We start from the raw sequence: 20,770 nt of genomic DNA, 5'->3' as shown, positions 1-20,770 counted from the left end.
TAATGTGTGCTAGATGCTAGTCATTTATATGCACAAAAGATACCATCATTGAAACAACTTCATTGGATGTCTTGAGCTAAGACTTTCGACCCTAAAACAAATATTCAAATTTGTATAATTAAACTTGATTAGCTAACTTTAATCACACTTCAAGAAATATTCTGAGTTACTCAGGACATACAAACAATATGTTAATGGTGTCATTTGCCTAACATGCGATTTTGTTTTTAAAGCATGGTTCAAGTTACATGAAACACCTTATATACATGTATGTGTCCTTAAGGGTACGTGTGCATGCCAAGTTGAGAAAACAGCAAGGTGGTACTTTCATAAAGTCTTTTTTTTCTTCATGGCAAACATATTACAAAAATTGCTAAATAAACACTCTGTCTGTCTCTCTCTGTATGTACAGAATTTTGGGACTAGTGTTTGGTCCCCAATAATACACTTCATTCCTTGCTATGTAAGTGATCACACATTATGTACACCATTCACCACAAAAGAAGTTTTTGATTCCACTTGGCACACAAATGCCTAACTTCATGGGGACATCAAGCTATCACATCAGCACAATGTACATAGTTCCACATCACTCAATCATGCAAATGAGGTCGCACTACGAAGATGTTCATGCAGAAAAAAAAAGTATGTCTTTCTGCAACTTGATCACAAGTTCACTGGTGCTCGGGTTGAGACTTGTCTCATAAACACGGCGCACGTCACAAGGTTTTGACCACAGACACGCTACGCCTACTGCACAATCCCAAACATGCTACACATTTCACAAATCTGCACATGCAAAAGCTTTTCTAGTTTTTCACAAAAATCATTGTGCTTTGTGTTGCTTGTAACTCAACTGAAGCACAGACATGCCATGCCCAATGTGACACATGTGCGATCCAAGTGTCCTGTTCCTTGTGCGAATAGCAGAACCACCTTCGGCCATTGATGACTTGTGCAGGCTACTTGTGATAAACACGTTTTTGCTGTGTACAGCCCTGAACAAGGAAAATAAACTATCTACATGGCATATGCCCAACAACTCTTGGCTCAAGGCGACAGGAACTGCTCAGTATAGCCAACTTTGAACAAAATATGGCCTGTTTGACGGCAAATCACAGCGGATGCGCGCTTACCAACAAAGGGTCAACAAAGGCATGTCCCAATGCATAAGGATAGTGACACAAATCTACACACTCATTCAATCCTGTACACTTTTGTCCAGTCCCATGGCCTCAATTTGCATGGAGAGATGCACGCCAAGAGACTCAGACCTCTCAGTAGTAACTACAAGTGGCACGGCTTCAAGAAGTACTTTGCCAACTGTAATTTATACAGCAAACACTGCTGCTAGCAAGCAGCATTGTCTCTCCAGCACCGCATGGTGAATCACAGATCGCCAAGATTCATTTCAAGAAGCTGGAATGCATTAGAAAAGGCAATAAGTGGCCGCCAACTTGTGTAGAGAGGCTGACAATCACTTGAGAAAATGCACAGGTCAACACAGTAAAGAGAAAACATCAAACACATTGTACAAAAAACGTTTGACCTCCATGACAGCACAACATTGGTGACCGACTGGCTGCACAATCTGAAGTTGTTCACACCATGGCACCTCGTGCACTCAAAGCAAGATGTCCAAGCACCACCGCAAGAAAACGCAGGCCTCCCACAAGCTGCTTATGTTGCACTGGCTTATGTCTCCACCACAATAAATATGTTCATTGAGCCAGCAAAGCTGTGGAGTGATCTAAAATTCCAAAACCAAGGTCAGATCTGGCTTCAGATGAAAGCTGTCTTGAAGATGCCAGCAGACTGCCAAGGTTTTAGCTCACTTTGCTGCCAAATGATACAGTGACTTTTGGCCGCACATCACATTGAAACGTTGCAGAAGCCCAGGTCCTTGGTAGAATGTCACCTATACGTGCTTAGGAGGGGCATCAGGTGGCCGATCAAAGTGGCCACCACCACCAGAAGGCCGTGAGAAGCCGCCACTTCCTCCACTGTTGGTGCGTTCTTTCCGCCTCCATGAGTCTGCGTGCCCTTGGTAAGGGCTGTAGGGGCCCAAGGGGCTTGTGTGGTGCTCGGGCATTGCGCCTGGTGGTGGTGGCTGAAGAGCACCAGCTGGCACTGGTACTGCTCCGTAACCACCCGAATAAGGTACCGATGATGCTGCCACTGGAGGCATGCCATACGGCACAAAGTTGCCGACCCCACTTCCACCATGGTACCTGGAAACAGATGTTCAAGTAGGTGCATGAAGCACAAATTGGCTGCACCCAATTCCACCATCGTACCTGCAAACAGACATTTAAATCAAAGTTTCATACCTTCTTAAAGTAATTTTTGAAATCAAAAGAGTGGCTTGTTGGGCAAGTTGGTACATGGTACTTTGTAAGGGTATGGCAGCAAACACAAAGGGTGACTAGAAAATATTGAGGCAAGACACAGAAAGGAACAGCAAAGGTGCTGAACTAACATCTGATTTTATTTCTCAAAGACAGCCTCTACCAAGACCAAATCGAGCATGCATGACAGCACCACAAGTGACTTCAAGGTAATCATTCTGACTACACGTGGCAATCTTTATGAAAAGAAAAAGGGGGGGGGGGGCTCTTTGCTTGACAGGAACAAAGATGATGCACTCACATGCTTGTTCCGCCAGAGTTTGTAGATATGAAAAGCTTGCATAATTCTCTTTCCTTTTGCATCTTGGCTTTCACAACTACTGAAATGCTACTGAAGATGGGGGCACAACCACAATGTTTGCAGTGAATCCGTAGATTGCTGCCCATGCTTGTGGGAACTAAATGGCATGCTCACGTATGCTATCATTAACACACCTTCCTGACCACCCTATGTACTCTTTACCACAATTTAAATTGCCTGCGGCAGATTGCATAATTTTAGTCCGAGCAGGATTACTGTATGACATAGTAGTTTTGTGGAAACCCGCAAGGTGGAGAGAAGTAATGAATAAAGGGAAAATCAGACATCCACCCATTCATAGCAATTGCTACAAAAAAAAAAAAAAGATAACCATACGGGTTCCTCGAAAGAAAAAGCCTTAGAGTTGAAGAAAAATTCGTCTTGGTCCGGGACTTGAACCCGGGACCACCGCCTTTCCGGGGCAATCGCTATACCATCTGAGCTAACCAGGCGGCTAGCAGATGGCAGGGCGAAGTCGAATTTGTCGACTTTGCTTCGTGTTGTCGACAAATTCGACTTGGCCGAAACTTTTATTATTTATCCTAAAATTGGTCTTCACCAGATAATTCGAACTTGACCAGTCATAACAGATGCGCCTGACCTCTAAGGTAACCCCAACAGTGAGCCCGAAAGGGGCCTTAAGCACTTTTTATGGAAATGGAGAAAGGCATTTGAAGTGAAAATAGGGTATTTCAGAAATACTTTGCTGCAAAAAGTACTTCAATGCATTCAGCAAAAGCGGAGTTATTGGCAATCAAACACTGCCTCCGCTGTGCTCCCATTCCTTCTTCATTGCTTGGCAGTGTGAAGGCTACGGTGGAGTGGGGTGTGCCCCACAACACTCCGCCTTCTAAACGTCACCTAGGTGCGCAGTTCAAATTTCATTCTTGATGTTAGCGTAGATGCCACTACTTCCAATTTTGGTGCCTACAACACGCTTAACGTAAACCAAATGCGGTTGTCCTCATTTAGCCAGCGGACTCATGGTGGCGGCCACGGTACCTATGCTACGTGCAGACTGCCCCCACCAATACAATCGAACCCAACTATATCGAACCCATTTACATAGAATTATTCTATATATAGAAAAATTTCTGGTCACGGTATACTTACATGAGTATATATAGCAAAACTTATGCTTAGATTGAACAAAAATAGCAGCGAATCCCAATATATCGAACGTCAAGCGGCGGAAAAGTGCCCCAGTAGTTGGCTTTCCCTCGCGGTGGTGGGTAAACATGGCGGCGTGGCTCCATCCAACCGCTACTCCCTACCGTGACCGCACTGCCTCGGACGAGTCATTGACACCCCCCTGCAAAAAATGATCCTGGCCCGCCCGCAGCGCTTGCTCAGACAGCCAATCAGAGGCTCTTGTGCCATTGTCGTGCAAGATGGCGAAAGTGCGAGTTGTCTCGCTGACTTTCTGGTTCATTGCGCCTTGTGGGTCTTCCCTTGCAGTGTTGCCTTGATGAAGCGGCAGAATTTGCCTTTCGTCGTGAAGCTTGAAATCATAAATTGGGTCAAACGCCGCGAGAAGTCGGATGTCCCCGATTCCGAGGAGCACTCTCAGCACGATCTTGAAGAATAAGGGGGAGATTAGGGCTACAGCGGCAAACTCTTTTCTTTGCATAAGGCTCGCACCCTGAACTTGCTGCCATGAAGTTGGTGACACGGTACAATTTGGCATCCGACAAAAGCAGGTCACACGCAACACAATTCGGCATCCGATGCAGCGTTCAATGTGCCAGAACGGCAGCTGGATATGAGAAGTTTTGCTGTGCTGTAGCACCAGATCACATTCATGGCATGGGATAAATCTAAGTGGCCGCAGGGGAAAAAATTGCTTAAAATTTTACCCGCATACTGGACGCACCCCTCAACTTTGTGCAAATTGTTCGGGAAAAGGAGTATGAACATTATGTGAACAAATACAATAGCTGTCATTAAATGAGCAGCACTTCAGAAACGCAGGTTTGCCAGTGAAAAAGACAGCAGTGATTTCAAGTGCAGTAAATCTCACCTTCGGTCTGGGTGTTGTGTCCTGGGATCCTTGTCTCGCTTGTACGCCTGGTCATCTACACGATTCCCCTGGTAATGCCGGTAGGGGTCATGCTTGTTGTAATCATTGTTATACCTGGAAGAATGGAAAAAGCAAACAATATACAGTCGAACCCCGCCTTCAACGAAATATTTCCCGTCAGCTAGCCATAGAAGTCAATGCAAAAAAGTTCTCTCCACAATGAACAATTTTTCGGGCTTTGTTTTCGCTTCAACAAAGTTTTCGCTCGGTAGAGCTGGGCCTTAAAATTTTTTTTGTGATAAAATAAGCATAAGCCTAATCGTCTGCAATTTTTCGTACACCCAAGCCGCTTAGGTTCACCGAAAACGTGCACCCACTGCACCGTCGCCGATAAACAAACTTATGGAGGGGCACCATTGTTTCGTGGTGATGACGATGTGGCTAACCGCCTTGCGACAAGGCGCCGGCCCACTTTGCCAAGCGGGAGCCACAGCCAATCCGTATCCATCCTATGTCACGCGATCACGTGAACGCTGGCGCAACACAGATTTTCATTTGTGCTTGTGCACTCGGCCCGCTTGGCGACAAAGCGGAAGTTTCTTTCTTTGAAGGTGAAGGTGCGAATCATCAGCGAGGCTTCAAGTGGCAGAAAGAAAGGAGACGTTGCAGCAGAGTTCGGCATCTCCAACAGCACGCTGTTGACAATTTTGAAGTCGAAGGACGTAATCATCAGTGCTCTTTCAGCGGGGGCATCCGCCAAACGGAAGAAGTTGACTCAAGCTGCACACGAGGATCTTGAAAAGGAGCTTACATGGTTCCTTGACATGCGTGCCAAGAAAATGCCAATCAGTGGAAGCGTGCTGCAGCAAAAGGCACTGAACTATGCTTGCGTGCTCGGCATCGAAGATTTTAAGGAAAGCACAGGTTGGTTGGCCCGCTTCAAGGCCTGTCACGACATCGTTGCGAAAGTGTTGTGCGGCGTCATCTGCTTTGCCAGACATAATGAAAGAGTATGCACCGTCCAACATCTACAACACAAGAGGAGACGGGACTCTTTTATGAGCTGCTGCCCACAAAGACGCTGGATATGAAGGGCCAATGGTGCAGCGACTCGGGCGTCATCTGCTTTGCCGGACATAATGAAAGAGTATGCCCAGTCCGACATCTACAACACAAGAGGAGACGGGACTCTTTTATGAGCTGCTGCCCACAAAGGATATGAAGGGCCAACCATGCAGCGGAGGAAAGCACAGCAAGAAGCGTGCGACTCTGCTTCTCTGCACTAACACGGATGGCACCGACAAGCGCTGCACGCTCGTTATCAGCAAGAGCACGAGGCCTCACTGCTTCAAAGGTAGTAGGAGCTTGCCGGTAAGTTATTACGCAAACAAGAAATCCTGGTTGACGTGGGCGATCTTCCGTGATTGGATCATAGCTTTCCACTGCGATATGAAGGTCCAAAACCACAAGGTGTGCTTGCTTATTGACAAATGCTCAGCGCATAATGCTGAGGACGCTGATTTGGAAAATGTGGAAGTTCGGCTCTTCCCCCAAAACTTCACTGCTTTGATTCAGCCGTTAGACCAAGGAATCATTCACAGTGTAAAAAGTGCATATCAGCAGCGGCTGATTCAGCGACTGTTGCAGAATGTTGACAATGGGCGGGAGACCAAAGTGGACTTGTTCATGGCCCTACGAATGATTGCCGTGGCGTGGACGGCAACCCAGTGCAGCATAATTGAAAATTGCTTTGCGCACGCCAGCTTTAAGCCCGAGGCTGAAGTGACGGCCAACTCGACAACGGACGAGGAAGACGACAGTTTTCGGACGAGGAAGACGACAGTTTTAGAGTGAAGCCACCCTCTACAGAAGTTACTGCGGCGTGGGCAGCCCTTCGAGACACCATAAATGTACCAACGGACGTCACCATAGATCAGTACATTGTCGTTGACACGACGTAAGTGTTCATGAAGAGTTGAACGACAAGTCTATCATTGAAGAGGTTCGCCATTACGGTGCGTCGTCGGACGATGAAAGTGATGCACAAGATGCATCAACCCCGCCTCGTGCACTGGATGTAATGGACGCTTTTGATGTCATTTGTAATTTCATTGGCGCCCATGAGGATGACGTCGCAATGCAGCTGCTGACCGAGTGCGAACATCGCACCACGGCGATGATGACTGAAGGACGGAGGCAAACAAAGATGACAGACCTTTTTTCGGAAATGAGTGACATTCTTGAGTGTGCAGTCAAATCAGACAGTGTATTGGGTCAGATTTCACCACAACGAAAGGTAACTGACCTTTTTGGGAAATAAATTATGTTTGTGAGTGTGTAGTCAAATTTGACAATGTTTTGGGGCAAACTTCACCACAATGAAATTTTCGCTTCAACAAAATTTTTCGCCCGTTCCGTGAGTTTCGTTGTAGCCAGGTTCGGCTGTAAAACAATACACAGATGCGTGCTCATAGGGCAATTTCACACCACGCACCTGTCCTTATAGTCCCAGCTGGATGCAGGGTTTTCGTGGTTCCACCGTTCTTGACCCTGCTGGAATGATGATGGTCGGTGGGGAGGGTGGTTGTAGCTGTTGGAGCCCTTCTGGTAGCCACCGCTACCTCGATCACGGTACGAACCACTGCTGCCACTTTTGTTATGGCTGTTGCTGGAATAGTACAACATGATGCATGCTTTTAAGTAGAATGAAAGCACAAGGCAAGAGCAATACCAAGTTTGCACATGAGTTTCTAATTTTAAGAGGGGCTGAAAGAGGGGGCTTTCAAAGTTGTAGAAACTTTACCACAAGCTTCTCCCATGTAAAAGGATGACACATGGCAAGTATAATGACTTTGCTCAGCAAATGATCAGCAAGAGCACAGCACACATTTCTTATGCCATAGCAATTGCATGAATAGAGCAAGCCAGTGTGTTGTGACATTACCACGCATCCACTTCCTAGGTACCTAAATAAGAACAGTTAACAGAAACAAGCATTACAGTAAGTTACTTAAGATGCTCTGAACCATGCCAGTATTTTCTCTAGGCTTGTTGGAAGGTTGGGACCTATATTTAACGGAGAAAAAAAGAAAGTATGAAACGTCATGCTAACATTAATCTTGATGACGGAACTACAATTGGTGTAAAGTTAATGTTCGACAATTCCCAGCTGAAGAGCCCACTGTGGAAAACAACAAATACCCTGTAATGTTAGCAACCACTGTGAAAGAAAACTCGCATTTTTACTGTGGTTGCCATTACTAACTCCACCGAAGAAAAGTACATTTAGAACCAGGGCGTATGTCAAGACTATAAAATGAAACTAAAAACAGGGACAGAAACACAAATAGCAAATGAAGGCCGAACTTCTATTTCCAGAATTTCACACCACACGTCAACACAAGTATGTTGGTGCGACATCATGGATTTAAAAGTATATTCTCATATTTGAGCCAATGTGGCGCAGTAAAAGTTCTTGTAACTTGACTAGTGATATCTTTGGCTCCTTAACGCTACAATGTAATCCATCTTTACCAATGAAAAATTAACTAGGCCCGAGCAGATGCTGTAACAATCTGTGATGTCATGGCAACCTGGTTAATAAACTTCAAGGTGGAGTTGCCACCTACCTGGTTCTTGCATTTTATCTGGCTTGCGTAGGGAAGCCAGATAAGTTTCCTTAAGGAAGAACAGAACTGTGAATGGCGAAGAACTTTGCCTAAGCTGTGACCTGAAGCCACACCCCAAAGCAGAATTTGCATATAACCAGCACCCTGAACTTACTGTTGAAATTTCTTACATTTTTTATCTGGATTATATGTGAAAAATTACAGTATTAATGCGTTGGCATTCTTGGGTACTTCAAGCAGTGCGTTTGTATCTAACTGTTTTCCCACCAACCTGGGTCACCGGGTTGTCTGTGTTCGAATGGGCAGCGCACCAGCTTGTTTTGCTGAGAGAACAGGGTTCAAAATCAACCATTGGCACAACTTGGGTCACCGAGTACCAATGTGGTCAGTCACCAATGTGTATACGTACCACTCTTCACCAAACCTCCTTCAAACCGACATGGGTTACTATAGGTGTGGGACTGGGTACATACCGTTGTTCAATGAAACTCTTTGATGCCAACGGTGAGCACTGAGTATGTGCCACTAAGTCTATGCTGGTCTTCAATAAACCTCTTTGGTGCCAACTAAAGCCCCTCCATCCACGCGCCACCACCGCTTTTTTAAGTAGCGACAACGTTTGATGTGCACCCCCTTTTCCCTTCACACCAAATCCGGTTCCAGCATTTCCGGTTTAAAAATTTTTGGTTCCAGCGTTTCCGCTTCCTGGAGTTGCGCTGTGGGAATTTCCGCTTTGACTGCCAATGGTGAGAAGACGCCCGCGCATGCTTAACAGCCAGCGCTCTAGACCATGGTCTTACACCATGCTCAAGCCACTCCACCAAGCGTCATCCGTGTGCATCTGCGCACTTGTGCATACGCTGCACCTGCACGCTTTGCCTGTCGTCCCCTTTCGCTGTGCTTGCAGTTTCTAGGGCTGTGGCGGTCACCATAAGAAGAATGCAAAGGGGACAAGCTGTTGTATTCCGCTGAAGTAGTAGTTCGCGGTCGCTGTTTTCCAAATGCACGACGAACAGCAGTGGTCTCCAAGCACCTAGGAACTACATTCCACTGTACGTTGTCTCTCGTGGCACAACCCGTCACAGGTTGGACACGCTGTGGCATCTAGCGTCACTAGATGGCACAGCGTGTCCAGAAATAAGCGTGCGAAAGGAGACTGGCTGCTCCATGATGCATTTTCTCAGCATTTTCATGCACCGGCGAGGCCATGTGTTTCAGAGGCCAAGAGCAGGCTTTGCTGTGGTGACGCTAGATGACGCCGAGTGTCGTTAGGGAAGTGCAAAAGGGGAATCTTGCTGCAGTACACGCTTCATACATAATAAGTTTCACATGGCAATATGTTGTGTCGCTAAATTGTTACAAAGCTAAATGCATTACTGTTGACAGTCATCATAAAATGGGTTCAGTCAAATATTTTTTCATTCTGGCCTCTAGATTACATTTTGCTGCTTTAAGTTGTTTTGTAAAACCTAACAATGTATAATTTTTGCATTCAGAACTCCAGCCCCTGCATTATAACCGTGATTACGTTACTTTCGAGCAAGGAACATACTACTGGCACCACAATGTATGGAACACTGCCTCACCTGCCACCACTGTCATTTCGTTTGTCCCGTGGTTTGTCCTCATGTGGTCGCTTGTTTGGCCTCTTGTGGTCATCCTCGGAGTGCCTCTTAGTGCCATGCTGCCCACCGTGATGACTGCTGCTGCCATACTGGCTGCTGCTGTTCTGACTGGAACTGTGCTGGCTGCTGCTCCCATGCTGTCCACTGTGTTGGCCGCTGTGGTGACCACCATGCCCACTTCCATGCAGGCTGCTGTGTGTACTGCCCGGCTGGCTTCCCTGAACATATACAATAGGGGGTTTAGTTCAAGTGCCACACAGGGTGGCTAGTTGCATTAATCATGATGAATTCTGGCTTCTTGTTTTTTTCTTTATGCCCTCCTTAGACACAACTGCTTCTGCAGTCTTAAACTCACAATAAACAGAAAGGTTAAATCAGTTTGGACTGCTAAAGCACAATACAACAAAGGAAATTTTAGGCTTTCTCTATACTACATATTAATAGCAACTTAATATAATGAACTTGTAACCCAAAACATTGCGCAAGTTTGACACTTACGAAGCCATGAGAAATTAGGTGTGCCAGCAAGCAAGTATTCCTGGACAGCTGCGATTACAAATCCACAGCAGCTCTATTGCCATCACCCACGTCAGCACAACATACTTGTGGATGTACTGCTTGCAAATGAAGGTGATTGATCTTGAACTTAGTTTGCATGTTTTTGACACAGTAGTATTTCAATACAACGATGATTTTCGGTGGTCCCATAATATTCATTGTATAGAGATTACAGTAGTACCAGAACACAGGAAATGACAGAGGAGACACAAACACTTGTGTCTTTTTGACTGTCCCAAAGTGTCTCATGTTTTTCACCATGCTCCCACACCAACTGGGCCAGCAAACACTCAAACACCCAGCCAGTTAAAGGTGGGCACAATCACAGCTCAAAAGCTTCCACCAAAATCTTTTCACTACTGCTTCTGATGATGTGAGCATAGACATTATTGTGCCAGTTGAGCTAATTCACAATGCTGTTGCACTCAACTTGGCAACATGTCAGTCACGTTTCTTTCAGGAGTGTAATCAACCAACCAAACCACACTCTCTTTCCCTTACACATCTTTTGAAATTCAGTCACAGATCCCTGAGAAGAGCTCACCTCATCATGCAGCCTTGGCCTCTTGTCATGCTCCTTCTTGTCAGAGTCTTTGGTGCGATCACCAGATTTATCGGCACCTTCACTCTTCTTCTGTGCATGCCGGTACAGCCGAAATAGTGCCTTGGCATCCAATTCTGTGAACTTGGCCACAAATGACCACAGGTGGCTGTCACGACAAAAAGAGTACAGTAATGTCAACATCTTGCTTTCAAAGTGCAGTTAAAGATGGTAGGTCTTTGACGAAAGTGCACCGCACCATGTTCAGACCCAGCATCACCATGAAGGAACTTCACTAGTGCCACTTTGCAGTGGGAGTGTGTAGGTTCAAGAAATTTTTTTACTGGACATATTGACAAATGGAGCAAATACTACTGAATGCAAACATGGAAACAGGGTGCATGCCCAGTATGAGACAGTACGCAAGAAGCAATGACTTTAAAATTAAAATAAATTGTGGGGTTTAATGTCCCATTACAGTTTGCCTTTAATGCCTTTAACGTGCACCTAAATCTAAGTACATGAGCATTTTTGCATTTCACCTTCATCAAAATGCAGCTGCTACTGCCAGGAATTGAACCTATGACCTTGTGCTCAGCAGCAAAGTGCCACAGCCACTGAGCCACCACAGCAGGTAATGACTTCAGAACATCATGAGCACTATACTTGGTGATTACAAGCTCCACCCACAAAACTATACTGTATCTGCACTGTATGCTTTTAAACCCCAAAACATAGTTCCAGAGAGATGACTATATTAAAAGTAGCAGTTCACCTGCACCTTGACATCATAATTGACTGTCGCATCTGCAGACATTTTCTCTGCATTGGACTGCATTATTTACCGCTGCCTTTTTAGCCTGACACGGACTTATAAAGGATGTATAGTATATCGAGCATGGCTGTAGCATCCTCAAACACAATATGGCGAGGATTCACAATTTGAAATGTTGCGATGTTCACCACACAAAGTAAAGAATTCTTGCCTTGTCAGACTGCACTACAGACACGCTACCTTGCAGAGTGTCCAACAAAAAGAAACTGTACACTTACGAACGCCACTGCTTGGCCTTCTCTGGGTCTGAGTACTCATTGCAGCACTCGTTTATGTGTTCGCCAATCTTCAGCAGACAGAGTCGCGTGTGGTTTACTTGTTCATCATCATTCATTGAGGAGTCTGGTGTGTCCAGCTGTTTGAGTGCCCGCTTCACTGGTCGCATCTTCTCCTTGCACTAAAAACAGCAAATTATACCTTAACAGGTATCCTAGCACAGCAACACACCAGCTACAACAACCCGACCTCTATTAATACAGCAGAGCTTGCCAGCACAGTAGGGGGAAAAAAGAAGTGATCTATAGTCCTTGTAACCAAGCTGAAGCCTTCCTATTTTTTTCATCAGAATGTATCGATTGTGTCAGTGCAATACTCCATTCGTGAACACAACTTCTGTCAAATCACAATGTTCTCTAGAACTCATGGTGAGGGAAATACAACTTTCTATGTATCCATACCGTCAGATAGGCAAGACTTCTAAGACATCTAATAAACCTTTAACAGAGACTCACAACTGCATGGCCTGCTACTGGTTGCAGCAGTGAACCTTGAACACAGCCGCTTCACTACTTCATACCCTCTGTTCTAGCAATACACAACCCCCTCCCCCCACATTTCTTCAAAATCACTGCCTTTGCTACCCTTAAAACATCCAAAAAGTGCTACACTTAAACTGCAGCTATAATTTACAAATGGGTATATCCGAGCACCATAAAAAAATGAAACACTACCTTAACCATGAAAAATGCTTCGGCTGCGCACCCACTGATGTTTATAGTGTCTTCACTTAACATAATTCAGTGCACACTGGTCAATGCGAATACAGTAGACTTCCATTAATTTGACTCCAGTTAACCAAAATTACTGGCCAGAGCCCATGTGTTTCTATGGGGCCAAACCTTCGTTATTTCAATCCTGAATTTGGTCTTCATTGAATAATTCTAACCTGACCAGTCAGCACACACATGCCTGGCCCCTATAATGACTCTAACAGCGATCCCTTTATTGGTGGTGCCTATCTCAGTGGAGCTTAGGGGACACTGAATGTGTTAACACACATAATCTCCTATTGAAAATGGCTATTTGCAGCCTGCTCTACGAAGAGTTTCAAGCGATAACCGTGACTCACAATTTTCTGGCTACAGTATTTACCCAATTCTAACATGAGCTTACCCCCCCTCCCAAACAGGTACCTATTGATTAAAGCCTGCTTTTTACCACTCTTTGGCACAGATAATCTAAAAGGAACAGAGCGCCCATGCATAGCCAGCGCACAAGAAATACTTGTAATGTACTTGAAATAATGAAGTTTCTCCCGAACGAAGCCCTTCAAAACTAGTGAGACAAATAGAGGGGCAACAATGCACAGTTAATATAAAATAAAATGCTACCACATGAGGATTGAAATGAACAAGCCTTTGCATTTCTAATGCTCAACATTTATTACAACAGTATGATCTAGTGTTTGGTACGAAGCAGTAGGACTTGAGCATATTTAGAAACTAGCTATAAAGTGAGTGCACACCTTACTGTGAAGCAACTGCGTATTACACGTGCTGCGATTAGATTTTTCCCATTTCCTGCTAATTTTTTTTATTGACACTGGTGGTGTCTCTTTTTACTATCTAAATGGGCCACTAACCTCATTGAACAGCTGCAAGTCCAGGTCACCAGTGGCCTCAATGACTTGTGGTGCAGCGTTGGCAGTGTAATGCATTGCAGGCATCTCCTTCTTAACCTTGGGGGGCTTTGCACCCTCCACGCCACCTTCATGCTGTGGAAACAGGAAACAATTTATTGACACTGCCTGCTGCTGAGCCTTAGAGCTAATACTCCCCCCCCCCCTCCGATGTTCCATCATTGAAAGCCCACTCCTTTACACGTGGCACAAAAACACAGAGAATTGAGACACACATAGGTGCCACATCAATGCTGTGCTGATATCGACACTTGTATGCATCTCGTTCTCTGTATGCTGTCGGCTTCCTGCCATTGAAAAGATTCTACAATAAACTACACCAAGCAGCAAGTTCTTTTGACCCATTCCTATATTAAATGGGCCAAGTGCTAACAAGGACCACTAGGAGTATATTCAACGACCAACTCAAACCCAACGAGGAATGTAAATAAGTCTGAACTATCAAATGTCCGAAAAAACAAATGTATCCAAAACAGAACACTTTACTTATGTAACAAGTGGTCAATGCGTTGCTGCACGCACTTCTGCTTATGTGCAACCAAGTCCGCCTGTATTTCTGCAAGTTTTGTGTTGTTACTGTATGCTGATGCAACAACCTCAAGGAGCTAGAGTCAGGTCCGCGCATCAAGGCTCCAGAGTACATGGCACATCATCACTGTCAAGTCAGTCGCTCTTTGACTGAGGAAGAACTTGCTCAGTTATTTCATCATCGTTCAGTTCAGTACATGATGAAAATGCGCTGTCGATGTCAGTCTTCAAATGTAATGGCGTCAGAAATTGGCACACCGCAGCCTAGCACGTCATCAATGATGTCTGCATTTGAGCTCGTTGTGGTAGGCGGCAGTTCAGCCTCTTCAGTTGCAGAGTCGCGGACTGCAACTCGAGACGAGACTAATTCAAAGTCTGACTGCAAGGGCACCGTTGGTGCCATTCGGTGCAACCTGTCTGTAACTTCAGGAAAAAGACTTCTTGGAGCCAGCAGAATGCTGTCTAAACAAACAGAGAATGGCAGAATGCTGTACGGAACACAATCTCAATAAACACAACGGCGATAGTGGGCCATGTGCGAGGGGTGCCCAAATATGATGTGATGATTGCGATGTTGATGAGACCTTACAATTCAGACAAAGTCTCCAAGATAGGCATTTGCAGTTAAGTCTCTGAGGCATAGAGCAGTGACCAAAGCAAGGCCTCAGAGATCACCATCTAGAAAGTAATCTCCAAGACCATATACTTGGTGTCTCATCAAGATTGCCTGAGGAGATTATGGCAGCAAAGTCGGCGTATGCCACAGCCACAAACGGAGTCTGGATAATTGAATGTAGAGCTGGCGGCTGTCCAGAATATTGGTTGTCTTTGTACATTAAGTCTATGGAGCAATTTACAGTGCAGTGAAGCTGTCTGGATTATTGGTGTCCGATTTATCAGTCAGTGACTGTAATGTAGGTCAACACTCATAAGCAGCTTTCCAGACACAACTAGGGAGAATAAGTTAAGCTGGTGGGGTTTATTGCATTTCATGAACATAGAACACGTCACAATGCAGCCTCATCAAAATGCAGCTGCAAATCGAGCCCGCAACCTTGTGCTCAGCACCACAACACCATAACCACTGAGCCTTTGCAGCAGGTACGATTACGTGGAAATCTCTCAAATGAGGTGCTAGCGAGCTGAATTAGCAGACTGACCTTCTTTTTCCTTTTTTTGTCCTTGTCTTTGTCTTTCCCATCCTTGACCTTGTCCTTATCTTTTTCCTTCTTTTTCCGCTTTGCTTTCGGACCTCCACTGTCAGCAGCGAGCTTGGCATCAGGTGCGGACGCACTGGGGCTGCTGTTGAGGCCCTTAGCCACACCATCAATGATTGCTGACGCATTGTTTTGGTGAGTCTCATCTTCTGCCTTTATTTTGAATTTACGTGATTTGGAAGACTGAAATGAGAGGAAGAGAAAAAAATGAGCTATGCAGAAAAAATCACACATCAAGCACAATGCGATTATAGTCATCTCCACACATCTACTACTGGTAGCAGTGGGAAATGATGCCACTGCTTTTCCCAGAAGCAGGATGTACGCTAACAACCAAACATAGAGGGAATACTTAATTAGTATTCACAGGGTGTCTACCAAGCTGACATTTCCAAATTCCAAGAGTTTTCCAGGTTTTCCCTGAGTGCCCTTGCAAAATTGCCTGAGTGACAGAGAACCTTGTCTTACATCAAGACAGGCTGACACCATGTCGCCCGATGCTGTCACTCTCTAGTAAGCATGCTAAAAATTAAAAACAAAAAAACTTCATCCAGTTCGAAAAGTAAGGAGTAGCACATATTTTATTCAAAAAGAAATCAGAAGGGAGGGGTTAGTAAAATGCACAGCGAATAAGATACCGTTTAAAAAAATATGGTAATACTCACTGCAAATCAAGTCGGACGTTCTCAAATATGAATAAAAAGGAGATGCATACAGAAACAAATGTTTTTGAATATGATATATTTTTCATCCTTGATAGCAAGCTCATTGGTATGAGGCCCGAACTTTGTCACAAGTGAGACGCTCTCTTAACAGCTGGTGTGCCAACCTCAACTGTCCTGACATACTCTCAGCTCACGCACAACGCCCCAGTGTTGCGTTTCGCTGCTTTGAAGAGTTTATTTTGGTTTGTATGAGAGACACCTGCATGTCAGCGTCAGACAACACTGTTGAGCTCAAGCTCCTTGAAAGAAGCGGTGGCACGTTTCCTTTCCCGTTCATTCCTCAGTGTGCCGATTTTTTTCTGTTCTCGTCCTCCTTCCACTGCACGTTTGCCCCACAGACCATTTGAAGCATGCTATTCGTCAGTTGTACAGTCAACGCCCAAATTTTTGGAATCCCTAGGGGCCGCGGAAACATCCGTAAAATCGGGCAGTTAAAAAAAAATGAATGCATGCCTTTTACTGCCGTTAAGGGCTCAAATCACCACAGGAACATCCGAAAAGGCCTATCAGTACACTTATTGGGCATATCGGTGCTTGTACTGTGACAGGAGATGGCGGGTGGACGCGTGTATAATTAAGGAATAGATACCGTCTCCCGTGACGATTGCCCCTTCCCACGCTTGTTATGCTTCACTGCAAGACTTCGCGAATGTTTCACCGCGTAACATTTCAGTATTGAAGTGAAGCTGACTTTCAGGAACCAGCACTATGTAACGCGCTGTGGTTTCCGAGCTTCGAAGCCAATCGCGAGGACCACAAAGACAGAGTTGGTGCCATTGCTTATAGCAGCGAATTCTTTCAATGAAAAACACGGCGCAGAATGGCAAGAAGCTGTTAGGCCTAGCATTTACGGCGGCAGCAAGGTGATCAAAAAGGCAGCAGTGGTGGCTTTGATCAATGCCGTTTCAAACCTGCAGTCACAGCAAGATGTCGGGAAAATCGGATGGTAAAGGGATCTTGCGTCCGAAATTTCAGACATTCTTATACATTGACTCTATGGGGTAGGCAGTGGTGCCGCGGAGTCGTCCGAATTAACAGGCGTCCGGAAAGTCGGTCGTTGACTGTACACTGGCAACTCCTTCAGACGACGACATGGCGTCAAAAGACCTATTCGTTACGGTCCCTCTCTGTTATGCAAGCAAGTATTGCTGAGACTTTCATTCCCTTTCAAAAGAATTACAGCTAATTTTCCCTAATACAAGCACAAATTCTCTGAGTTTTTCCTAAGTATTTCCAGACTATTCAATATCCCTGAGATTTCCCAGTTTTCTTGGTTGGTAGACACCCTGTATTCAAGTAGCGGTAAAAGTCCACAGAATTAACTTGTTTCAATGTCAAGGTGATAGATTAGTTTAATTGTTATTTGTTAACAAAACATCATTTCATGCACTGAAGCACAGAAGTAACTGAAACGCCAATGCATTTCTAAGCAAGGTTCGGGAATTTATATCTCGAAACTGGTGTTGTCCTGAGAATTTGTTCCAAGTGGATCCGCCTTGTGAAGTCTACTGCTAGAATTTGTAAATTGCAGTATTGATCATAAGGTAATTAGCCAGAAAGCTAATTAGTGAATTCTTGTTAATTAGTCTATTTTGCATTCCAATTTTTTGTGCAAGTAGTGTCCGCCGTTTAGAGTAGACCGGCTCGTAGACTAGAATTGAGCTATTTGCCGCAGGCAACCTTTAAAAAATTTGGAAGTGTTCGCTGAAACACCCTATATATATATTAAAGCATTTTGATGCCAACAAAAAAAAATTATTTTTTCTTAATCCACTGAGAAATAGTAATTTTCCAATAGTAATGAAAGAGTTTCTTTAAATAGTGACTCTCTGTTCTCTCCAATGTAAGCACCTCCGCCCAACATGCACCGCAGTCACATCAACTACAATCTAATGCTATAAAAAAAAGAGCATTCACAACAAAGGATGCTATAAGCAGAACAACTGATACCAAGACAAGGAACAGGCCTCAAGGTATATGTGAATTTTCAAAATTCATTTCATTTTTGTTCACCAAGAAGTTGTAGATACCAAACTTACATCCCCTATTCACCCACTGGTTAAAGTCAATCGTATTAAACTCCAATTGGACCATGTTAAGAACACTCGAAACTCTGCCCATTCTTTTACATAGGGAGGAAAAAAGAATGCGCACTTCCCACTATGAACACGATATGTGAATATGTTCAATAAGGCACTTAGAACACGAATGTTAATGGTCGCACGAGAAGTCCTGACCTTATTAAATCGTGAATTTTGCGGCACCCATGCAACCACATTGACGTAAGGCTTGATAGAGTTGGTTGTCACTGACCAAAATCTAGCAACTCATAGTCAATGTCGGAGAGAAGGAATATGTGAAAACTATGGCCAACATGATAGTACACAAGCCAATTACGAATGTGCAAGTTTTGGTCATGCCAAACCACAGGATGGGGCTACTGAAGAATGGCAGCAGTGTCGGTAAAAACGTTCAAGACATACAACGAATCGCCATAGTCAAGTAGCAAAATGCCTCAGATCTGCTTTTTACTCACATTCTAGGCATTACACAGCACATCAGTCTTGCAAGACAGTACAGTGTCTGCTTGCAAGTAGACTCTCTCACAATTAGATATAGTAACAAATAATGGAATAATTGTGTGCTAAGTTTCATAAGAATTGCTTCATTTGAGCAAGGCTGAACTAATAGGTGCTAACAGTATACAACAATGAAAACAACTACACCTTATGTTATCTGCGTTTATATAGAAAACCCTGTTATTATGCACAGTCAGTATCGAATTTTTCGGAATCCCTAGGGACTGCAAAAGCTTACGAAAAATTGGGCAATCAGAAAAAAATGAATTCATGCCTTTAACTGTCCACAAGGGCTCAAATGCCACACCCATGTCTGAAATAAGTTTAAAGGCCGGCCAGAACAATTATTAGGTGTCTCGGCGCTTATGCTGTGACAAGAGATGAGTGTGAGTGTGTATAACTAAGGAACACATTTTATGTCCCCCGGCAGCGGCCCCTTCACACTCTCGGCATGCTTCATTGGGCAACAACGCTGTATTGCAGGGAAGCTGACTTTTGCGATCCAGTATTATACAATGTATTAGGCTCTTGAAGTGCATTGCGCGCTTCAATGCCATTAGCCAGTATGACAAACGTGCAGTTGGCACCATTGCAGACAGCGGTGAGTTATTTAAATGAAAAACACAGCACTAAACAGCAGGAAGCTTGATAGCCAACATTGAAGCAGCTAAGCTTAACGATAGTGCAAGACTACTACAACTTCCAGCAGATTGGCATGCGGGAGCGCTGCGGGAGGCTGTCAGATAATCAATATGGCAGCTGTGATGCTTCAATTAATGCCGTTTCGGACTTGCAGTCACAACAAAAAGTCTGGAGAATTGGACTTTTTAAGAGGTTTCATCTTATAAAATTTCATATGTCCTTATACAGTGACTCTATGGGGTATGTGGCGGTGCCGCGAAGGTGCCTGAATTTTCAGGCATGTCCGAAAAATCACTCATTGATTTTATCACTCATGTAAGGGTGGCAAATGACAGGGAAATACATCAGAAACGCCTGCCAAAATTCAGGCACTACTGAACTCACCATAGCAGTGTCACTGTCATTGCTGTCGTCATTGTCCACAATAGCTTTGCTGAGATGCATCTTTTCAGGACGGGCTTTTCGGTTTCGCTTTGGCTTTTCCTGTTGTAGAGTGCACATAAATAATGTCAAACAGCATACCCTATTTATTCGAATCTAGGCCGATAGTTTATCTTTTTTTTTTTTTTCAAATGATTATATTCTAAACTCTAGGGTCGGCTTAGATTCGAGGATTTTAAAAAAACGCGCCAGTTTTTCATTGAAACTGCTAAATATGGTGCATAGCTAGTGCCATCTAGAAAAGTCAGTATTGCAGCCGCTACTAGCCGTGCCAGTAGCCAACCGTACATAAGTGAGGTCGTCATTTTTACCTGTGTCGTGTTGGCCGTGTTGGTGTGCGGCGTGGTGTTATCGCGCCGGCACCAAGCCGGAGATGTCACTACAGTGCCGCTTTCAAGCAAAAAGTTGTGATAGCCGCAGAGGCATCGTCGAACCTTCAAGCTGGGCGGGACATCGGCGTCGACGAGAAAAACGTCCGGCGTTGGAGGAGACAACAACAGGAGCTTTTTGCGTGCGCCGCAACGAGGATGGCATTTAGCGGACCAAAGAAAGGCTGTCACCACGAAGTGGAGACAGTTTTGGCCGACTTTGTTCCGACGCAGAGAGCAGCTGCCCTTCTAGTGAAAACAGAAGTGCTCCAAGCAAAAGCTAGGTAACTTTCGAGGGAGTGAGGCCTAACGCCAAAGGATTTCAAAGCCAGCCGGGGCTGGCGTCAGAAATTCATAAAGCGCTTCGGTTTCAGCCTCCAACGTCACACTTCAATCACCCAGAAGCTGCCAAGCGATTTTGAAGAAAAGCTGATA

The 20,770-nt window shown here is 44.7% G+C and overlaps 1 protein-coding gene across 4 annotated transcripts in view; it reads right to left on the bottom strand.

Moving 5' to 3' along the window:
• Nucleotides 1-322: 322 nt before the first annotated feature.
• The window catches only part of Chd1 (chromodomain-helicase-DNA-binding protein 1), a 77,568-nt gene continuing 57,120 nt past the window's right edge, over nucleotides 323-20,770 (bottom strand). For 3 of the 4 annotated variants that reach the window (XM_075680767.1, XM_075680769.1, XM_075680768.1), the window contains exons 25-33: nucleotides 19,911-20,009; nucleotides 15,524-15,763; nucleotides 13,779-13,910; nucleotides 12,136-12,314; nucleotides 11,086-11,251; nucleotides 9,945-10,201; nucleotides 7,224-7,397; nucleotides 4,730-4,843; nucleotides 323-2,231 (exon numbers count right to left, since the gene is read on the bottom strand). In XM_075680767.1, the coding sequence (XP_075536882.1) occupies nucleotides 1,919-2,231; nucleotides 4,730-4,843; nucleotides 7,224-7,397; nucleotides 9,945-10,201; nucleotides 11,086-11,251; nucleotides 12,136-12,314; nucleotides 13,779-13,910; nucleotides 15,524-15,763; nucleotides 19,911-20,009 (1,674 nt within the window). In that variant the 3' untranslated portion in view covers nucleotides 323-1,918. Of the gene's footprint in view, nucleotides 2,298-4,729; nucleotides 4,844-7,223; nucleotides 7,398-9,944; nucleotides 10,202-11,085; nucleotides 11,252-12,135; nucleotides 12,315-13,778; nucleotides 13,911-15,523; nucleotides 15,764-19,910; nucleotides 20,010-20,770 lie in introns of all 4 variants that reach the window. The other variant, XM_075680770.1, reaches the window with a different exon arrangement.

The sequence above is a fragment of the Dermacentor variabilis genome, chromosome 2, assembly GCF_050947875.1.
Source record: "Dermacentor variabilis isolate Ectoservices chromosome 2, ASM5094787v1, whole genome shotgun sequence".
Lineage (NCBI taxonomy): Eukaryota > Metazoa > Arthropoda > Arachnida > Ixodida > Ixodidae > Dermacentor > Dermacentor variabilis.
The sequence above is the reverse complement of the archived record's forward strand: the minus strand, read 5'-3'. Positions and strand labels throughout refer to the sequence as shown.